The 8,813-nt window shown below is 40.8% G+C and overlaps 1 protein-coding gene across 1 annotated transcript; it reads right to left on the bottom strand.

Moving 5' to 3' along the window:
* Nucleotides 1-2,109: 2,109 nt before the first annotated feature.
* On the bottom strand, nt 2,110-6,950 carry crip1 (cysteine-rich protein 1). The gene is made up of 5 exons (XM_020608055.1): nt 6,705-6,950; nt 3,045-3,139; nt 2,714-2,771; nt 2,485-2,529; nt 2,110-2,351 (listed from the first exon to the last, which is right to left on the bottom strand). The coding sequence occupies exons 1-4, from the start codon at nt 6,742-6,744 to the stop codon at nt 2,489-2,491; spliced, it is 234 nt and encodes a 77-aa protein (XP_020463711.1). The 5' UTR covers nt 6,745-6,950; the 3' UTR covers nt 2,110-2,351; nt 2,485-2,488.
* Nucleotides 6,951-8,813: the final 1,863 nt, after the last annotated feature.

The raw sequence follows: 8,813 nt of genomic DNA, 5'->3' as shown, positions 1-8,813 counted from the left end.
AAATACTGTAGCTTTCTTCTTCTTCTGCTCAACAGAAAAAAAAAAGAAAACTGGTAACACTTTAAGTGCAGCGTAAGTCAACATAAGTGCCTTATGACTGTGCTTGCTTCCTACATTATGATCAGGAAGTTGTAATAGATTAGGCCTCAGCATCATGAATTAAGTATGTGCTGTGAGACAATTTGGAGCCAGAAATATATTTGGTGTCTTCAGGCAGCACTGCGGCGCGGTGGTTAGTGCTGTTGCCTCAGTTCCGGGTCCGAGCCTGGGCATGTTCTCCCTCTGCCTGTGTGGGTTCTCTCCAGGTACTCTGGCTTCCTCCCACAGACATGTAGCTTAGGTTGACTGGCGATATTAAATTGCCCTTAGGCGTGAATGTGAGTGTATGGGGTTGTTTGTCTACGTGTCCACCCTGTGATAGACTGGTGACCTCTCACCCAGTGTCAGTTGGGATGAGTATAGATAATGGACGGATATGTTTGATTTCTTCTTCACTTCTTTTTTTGTATTTACTGTAACTGATAATTCTCGTGCATTTCCAATGTGCTAACTGCAATAATGGTCACATTTCAAGCACTAGAACCTCTTATCTGGTTCACCATCACACTGTGAACTAATGCTACAGGTTTTACTCAAACATCTGGATGCATCTCTGTGACTACCAAGGCGCAGTACTTCCTGTGCACAAAGCCGAGTGATACGAAGATGTTTGCATAACAAAATGAGAACTATTATTATCAGAGAACAAATCTGAACACACTTCAACAGACCATGACAAAACAGTGAGTGTTCAGACACAGGAAAAATGAACCCTTTAAAAGTTCACTTTATTTTAGCCTTCTCTCATGTGGACATGAGGCTATGTGGAATATTTCTCTCTCACTCACTGCTATATTTTTCATGTCCGCCACAACAGACTCCCTATTTTTGTTAAACCATGTATTTGTTAATCAAATACATCATTTGCCAAAACTACTGGTGACGTATTTGATCAGAGTTTAATTTGTTTACTTTGGCTGTAAAATTGAAACAAGACAGAGAGTCTACGCCGTTCTAGTGGCTCTAAGGCTGTGCTTTCAATTAAATGCTAACATCAACAGGCTAAGACGCTGATGTGAAGCAGGCATGTTTATCATGATGTAGATATATGCTGCAGGCCAAATTTCATAGCAACCCATTCAGAAGATTTAGAGATATTTCACTAAAAACCACAGACGTGAACATCAGGCTGGTGCCAGACAGAAAGCAATTGGGATTTTTTTTCTTTTAAATCTGGGCCAAAGTGATAGCCTGCCTGACCCACAGTGCCATTTAAATGAATTAAACTGCACCTACACAATAATAATGAAAAAATGTCAAAACACATAGAAATGTGTTGCTTGGCGGCCTCTGCATGTTTTCTTCAGCCTGCTCAGTGTCTGTGGCCTTGGTCGAGCCTTTCCTGTGACACTGAGTGTCTTTGTTGCTGAGAAAAGTGTGACAGTCAGATGGATGTGGCGTGCTGCCTGTTTGTTGGGGCTTGTGTGTTCGTTGCCATAGCAACTGTCTGGCTGCCATGGCGGAGGTGGCAGCTGCTACGTGATTCACGGACAGCCAGAGCGGCCGTGCAAGGCAAACGTTTGGCAACAGGGCACAGAAGAAAGCATTTGGTAGTTCTGCAGAGATTCCAGCTGCTACCCACAATGCACCAGCATGAGCAGAGTGAAGCTGTAATTCACTACCAACACTGTGAGAAAACAACACAACTAGATCCATTTAGTAACTGTTCTGGAGCTTTCACTTTGTAGTTGTACCCTGTTGGACTACAGTGAATCTTTCAGTCTCAATTCACAAACCAAGAAGAAGAAATTCCTTAAAATGTTCAGGAAAAAATGAAATTTGAGCATCTACAAGTAGTGAGAACTGAGCAAACTCCATCCACAGATGGGAATTGTTATTTAGTCTTGATACTTTTTCCAGTATCAAATATGAACTGTGACCCTTCCTGTCAGATGTTTTTATGAGTTAACATCATGTTCTGTTTTAAATTTGTTAGAAAAAGCTGAGACAAGACACATTAGCAAACAAAAGAGACTGTGCAGGGAGAATATAGACAAAATAACAATGACACAAACTTTTAAAAAGTGTTTAATCAGAAAGTCCACGTCAAGAACAGGAGGAGACAAGAGGACAACCACTTCTTTACTATATCATGGGAATGCACAATCACCTTGAGAAAACAGAGACCAAATAACCTAAAATAAAAACACGGGCATACAAAATGTTTCACACGTTGTTTGCTGGTTTTCACTGGGACTTCTTCAGTCTAGTTTCCAGGCAACATTTTTCTTGGGGGGGGTGTGACCCTGAACCTGACGATGAAGCAGAGAAAACACGTCACACGATGCAAAGGATGGATTAGCTTAGAGTCTGTTTGACTTAAACAAATCTCATGAAAATCAATGAGACAAACAAAGCAAATGAGTTGATGAATGGGCACGATACCTGTCTATTTGTACGTGTGGCTCTCGGTTCCACCGTGTCCAAACCCTGAGAGGACATTTACATTAGAAATTAGGTTTCAAGTGGACCATTTCCAGCCTCAACGCAATCATGTACAGAACAGATTCCTCACACAGGTGACGGAGTCTTCATGGTATCAGAGTCACTTTGGCTTGTTATTTTACAGTAATAGGATGATAATATAAAAAAGAGTAGATGAGAAGATGCTTACCTTTAGGCCCAAACATTGCTGCGTAGCAGGGTTTGTTACAGTATGGCTTACCATCATGCTGTAAGACAGAGAGCTGGCTATAAGGTTATAATAGAAAACATTTCAATATATTTAGGTGATGCATGTTGTGGAAAATCTTCCCCCAGCATGACACGTTGTCTCTGTTCGCTTAATTAAAACACCATTTTGCTTCACTTTTAAGACAGCATACACATAAAATCCCTATACTGGCAACATCTACAGTATCATGGCAGGAAGGCAAAAGCTCACAAACAGTCACTATGTGGACCTTTTGATTCTCTGTTTGTTTTTAATAATATTGGAGCCTCACCTCTGCATGGGAGCCTGCTGACAGCGTCTTGTTGCACTTCTCACACTTCAGACAGGGCCTGTGCCAGTCCTTGCCCAGCGATGTCACCTTCTCCGCTGCCAAACACATCAAAAGACAAAATTAATAACCACAGCCTCAAACCTCCAACAGGAAGAGACTTACTGTTGTCTGCAGACAATGCCCAATAAAATAGTTTCAGAACAACAAAATGTACACTGTAGATAGATGTGAGAACATAGTTTGGGTATGGTGCTATAAAGGGAAAAGGAGGACAGGGTGCCCCTGAGGAATCTGTCCTCCTCCTGTCTCATAACCTCTGATAGAGACCGTCTTTATCTGCATGGATGATCTGCACAAACACTTGTCTGGAAGACTGTAAAAGTGGGTAGGAACATAAATCTTTACTGGTGGAGATGGACAAGGGTTTACATGACTTTTGAGACTTGTCACATGGTTACAAGAGAGACTAAGAGTCTGCAAAGCTACTTAGGTCAGAGAGAGAAACCTTCGAGACCAAGCACAGGAAATACTCAAAATGGAGACGTGTTATTACAAGTTGAGGCCTAAGGAGCACAAAACCTGTTTAACATCTGCTAATGTCCTAAAAGCATAAGAAGTCAGGAAGGACAAGTGATGACTGAACAAATGCAAAAAACTCTCGCTTTTGATGATGCCACTGGCCTCCAAACAATCCCACAAAAGTAGGATATGATACTTCCTTGTTAAAAATAGCCTGATGTGGCATGAGATTGTGCAATGGAAACAAAGAAAGTACTCCAGGGCGGGTCCAGGCTCTTAGGCAAGCTTCATGAAAACATTTCAGCAAAGTATGGCAGGAGTTGGAACGCAAGTCTAACTCTAAATAATTACTGTACTTCACTGCAAATAACAATCCTGTGGAATGAGCAAACAGCGAGCTGTGGAAGCAGTAATGCAAGGGAGTCTCAGTTAGTTCCACCCTGATTAGATGCAAACATGCCTGTGTGTTTTGTTTAACTTTTGACTGATAAAACCTACAGTACCTGTGTCCATAAGCATATTTATTTTAGCTGATGACATGAAAACAAATAGGGTGAGACAGACAAGTAGAGTAATCCAGTCGTCTCTTGGCATCAACTCACACTGACTGGAGCTTTATGGCGGCAGTCCAATATACACAATCAGCTAGTTGCTATAACTGTATATCTCAAGGAATATGATCAGTTTGGGATAGAAAGAGGAGAATACTGATATAATTTACATGTCCACGAGTAAAGTATGTAAATACAACGCTACCATGAGCAGATGGCTAGCATAGCTAGCCTGGTGCCGTCCAGAAGAAACACAACCTAGCACCTCTAAATCTCACTACTTAAAGAAATAGTTTGGCATTCTGGGGGAAATAATGTACTTATGCACTTTCTTGTGAAGAGTCAGATGAGGAAATTGTCTCTATGTTAAATATAAACCTACAACCTGTAGCCTGTCAACCTTAGCTTAGCAAAAACACTGGAGACGGCAGGACTCTGTATAAAGGCCGCAAAATTTGCCTCCCACCACCTCCAGTGCCTCTGGGTGGGTGTGTGTCTGTTACGCCTGGTCAGGAATCCACCCGTGAAAGAGATGAGAATGGTATCTTCTCCACTAACTCTGCCAAAGAAAGCAAATAGTCGTATTTCCTAAATGTCAGACTGTTCTTTTAAGGTCGAAGACTCTGAGGTTTTGAGATATGAAAAACTCGATAAATGCAGGAAAAGCCTGTTTGTGGTTTCTCCATCAGTTTGCAAGGCATTGTTTCTGTTGCTACCTTTAAACTAAATCTCTGCACAAGTAACATTTCCAACACTTTTTTTTTTTAAGTCAGTGGTGCTGTGGCAGAAAACATGATCCTCTTTTTTTGGGAACTTAACCAGATTCCCCCCTGCAGCAGTCAGGCAAACAGCGGTAGCCTGATTGTTTCCATGTGAGAGCAAGATTAAGACAGATGACCAGCAATAGAGACAAAGAAAGAAGGGAGGGCGATGGAGGAAATAGAGATGACCACAGACTGTGGAGTGAAGTAGAGGAGGTTTGATGCTGGACAATAACAAGAGTGTGCAACCACAAAAAGAATACAAACTTTCATTCAGGTGACTTGTCCCTGTTATATTTCATAACAGTGCATTTTTTCTCTTCCTGTATGGAAATGTAAACGATTAGTCAGCTTGTTCTGATTGGAACAAATTAGTTTGCTAGTTTTGGCCAGAAGGAGAAAGTTTATCCATGAAAAGAAAGAATGGAAAGAACAGCTTCCTATAGTCATACGGTCAAGACTTGGCTTTGGATTTTGTACTGGCCTTGGCCTCTGTGTGTCTCTTTGGAAACGGTTTGCTCTGGAAACAATGTGGTAAGTGAATTAAGACAAAAATAAAATGGAGCTGTCCCTTTCCTCCCTGAATGCAGTAATTGGTCCCTGCTTTGAGGGTATCTTCATGAAACAGAGCTACTGAAACCTGCTCCTTCTGCTCCATCAGTTATCTAGGACAAATCCATTTCTGTAAGGCACTGGACCATAAACTCCTAAGTAACCTATTAAGAAAAATGTTTGGAGAGCCTGCCAGGCATTATCTGCAAGATGCATAAGTAAGTACAGGCAAATATAAACAGCTAGGATGCTGCATCAACAGCAGAAGAAAGGGAACAGTGATAAAACTCCAGCAATGCAAAGTAACTGTAACTTAAGTACTGTACTTTACTTGAGCACTTTCATTTTCTGCTGCTTTCTACTTATACTACACTTCAGAGTGAAGTATGATTTGCCCTGCAATCACAGCTGTATTTGCCTTTCAGATTAAAATTTACATGCAAAACCTTGGCTATTAAAACGTCATGATTATATGTGATACTAGTACATAGAATGGTTCGAGCTCCTCCTTGAAAGAAAGCTTTTGTACAGCTGTTAATATATTTATAATAACAAGTGGTGGAAGAAACAGTCACATCATTTTACTTTAGTAGAAGTAGCAGACCTTTATGTAAATATACCCCATCACAGGTTTAAGTCCTGCATTCAAAATTATACATAGGAGTACTTAAAGTTCCAAAAGTAAATGTACTCATTATGCAGAATGCCTGAACGGCTCCTGTAAGTATCATGTTATTATATTTTTGGAGTATTATTCTTTTGATGTACTTGCTCTTCTATTTTTAATTTGCTGCTACCTGTCTACTTTTTACTGCACTCCATTTATTTCGCAGCCATATTTACTGAATACTTTGTGAACTATGATTCTACATACACATCATAGAAAAATATCATGATGCAGTTGTTAAAATGAACTCCACTTCAACCCACTACTGAGCTTTACTTGTTCTTTACTGTAGGATAAATACATTTAACTGATCATATTTTTGTACTTGAATAACATTTTGAATGCACCTTGTACTTAAGTGTAGAACTCACTAAAAAAAAATACTACTGTACTCACAAATAAGTCAGTTCTTGACAGTTACAATTTATGCTTATAATACTGAACCTGAACATGCCTCATGTCATGTGCTTGTCAGTCACTCCGTTAAGTTCAGCTTCCTGTTTCCTCATTTGTATCGAAAAGCCCAAAATTTCATTAACCAGGAAATACTCTTGTGCAAAAACACTATATAGTCTATTTCTATTTGGTGGAAAATCAAAATCAGCCTTACCGAAGTAAACTTCCTTCTGGCACTTGGGGCACTTTGGCATTTTGTTGCCGCTGTGTTTGTTAATCTACTGGAGAGAAAACAGCGCAGGAGCCCTACGGGTGAAGTTGCGGCTGAAGTTGCGGGTGAAGTGCGTGTGCAGCTGTGCCGACCGTCCACCTGTTAGCTCTGCCTGACCACGCCTCGTTCTGGGGTGCAGATGTGCGCTCCCTCCTGCATTTATAGCGCCGAGGAAATAGCTCAGCTGAAACTTTTTTGTTTTTTTAAATTCTCTCTCTCAGTGGGAGAGGCTTGCGTTGAGTCTGTGCGTGTGTGTGTGCAGCTTAAAAGATGGCTGCTGCACTTAACGCCTTGCCTTTTTGTAGTTTTTATGTTATTCCTAATCTCCAAAGGGATAAGTTTTAAGTCTTGTTTCATCACTGTGACCTAAGTTTAGAGGCTGCAAGTCATCACCTGGGCCTAATATGTAATCAGGTAATTAGTGGGAGTCATTTGTAGTCTACACAATGTCTAGGTGGAACAAACACTGAATTATTAATGCTTTATACAAATGTTCCTGTTCAGGTCCAGTTTCCTTTTGACAACTATTTCACACCTTGCAAGAGTTCATCAGAGAGAGTTGGTGCAGAACTGGGTGAATATTATATGATTCAGCATAAGCACTATATCATACATGAACATGAAGTCTCAGAATTCAGGTTCCACCTTAAGGGATGTTTCCTTGAATACCAAAATGAAACATGCTTTTAAAATGCACAAAGTGTAGATGTCCATTCTTCCTTGTATTCACCGCTCAGATTATGGAAGTTACAGTGTGCCCTTCTGAATCACCGCTGATTATAGAATATTGAAAATTAATACTCATAAATTAAACCATAGATTGAAGGAGGTCAAGTTGGCGGGCTGCTGCTCAGTTCCGCTCCTTCATTATTTATTTTCTGGTGTGACGTGCATGAACATGAGTAAAGGGGCCTCCCCTCTGTCACAATCTACTTGATATGTGACTCCACCAGTCTCACTCAGTGCTGGACAGTAAGATAACCCAACTAATGAATAATCCAAGTCAGGGTGACTCAACACAGCTGGCAGCAATTTTTGTTCTGCCTTTTGAAATCGCCACTGGAAGTCTACTATCCATGTAGTTACAGTCGATTACATTATGCACATTTATAGTACTCCCTATGTTTGTTTTAATCTTGATTTATTCAGGGAAGCTGGGGGTGGTGTTGATGGTGGATGGGCAAGTGCTGCTTCTTCTCTCCTCCCATCCAGGTTTAATTGTTTAGTTAGGCCATAGGTTGAAATGGAAATGGAAAAAGTTATCTAAAACTTTCTGTTGAATGGTTGAAACAGCACTAGGTGGTAGGAATGCAGATTGCAGCATGAAGGAGATGATGATGATGATGATGATGATGATGTTGCACATCTGTTTGGCTTGGCCACTGCTTTGACTTTGAGCTCACAGAGTTCTGGGTGTAAACGTTACAATACAAGCAGACCTCTCCTGACTCCAGGCCGAGTTTTGACCTGAACAGCAGGGTTGGAAATCTGTGTGTGTGTGTGTGTGTGTGTGTGTGTGTGTGTGTGTGTGTGTGTGTGGTGTGTGTGTGTGTGTGTGTGTGTGAGTTGACACTTTTATGTGGTGTTATCACATGTTGCACCTTTAGAGTAAGGAGTGTTTGTCTGTCTCCTACTGCAGTTGAGTGACTTCTCAGAGATAACAAACCCTTTGGGGATCCTTTTAATGAAATCTCCATGGCAACCAAACAAAAACAGATGCCAAAAACACAAACCTCAAGTACTTCTTTGATTGAAGTTGGATGAAGGTTAAGTCACAATAAACACTCACTATAACCTCATAACAACTGGTGCGAAGTAGCCAACGTGGAGTGTCTTATCGAACATGTTAATTTGCATGAATGGCAGTAGGCAGTATGCCAAAGCAAAAAGAAAAGGACAAAACAAGTCTAACCTGTTAACGCTGAATTTAACAGGATAATGATATGTTCTTTCCAGACCTGGCTCACAGTGGTAGATTTACCTGCTGCATTTGCTGACTGAGGGACTCTCAAAGCCCTTGGAATGAGAGGTTTGCCTTTTAATTTTCTTCAT

This window comes from Monopterus albus, unplaced genomic scaffold (assembly GCF_001952655.1).
Source record: "Monopterus albus unplaced genomic scaffold, M_albus_1.0 scaffold90.1, whole genome shotgun sequence".
In the NCBI taxonomy this organism is placed as follows: domain Eukaryota; kingdom Metazoa; phylum Chordata; class Actinopteri; order Synbranchiformes; family Synbranchidae; genus Monopterus; species Monopterus albus.
The sequence above is the reverse complement of the archived record's forward strand: the minus strand, read 5'-3'. Positions and strand labels throughout refer to the sequence as shown.

What these genes read in the sequence shown, in the direction of transcription:
- crip1 (XM_020608055.1), bottom strand. Translation starts at nt 6,744, where the DNA reads ATGCCAAAGTGCCCCAAGTGCCAGAAGGAAGTTTACTTCG. An exon ending in CAGCAGGCTCCCATGCAGAG is followed by an intron (nt 2,772 to 3,044) that starts GTGAGGCTCCAA and finishes TCTGTCTTACAG; the next exon opens with CATGATGGTAAGCCATACTG. An exon ending in AGCAATGTTTGGGCCTAAAG is followed by an intron (nt 2,530 to 2,713) that starts GTAAGCATCTTC and finishes ATGTCCTCTCAG; the next exon opens with GGTTTGGACACGGTGGAACC.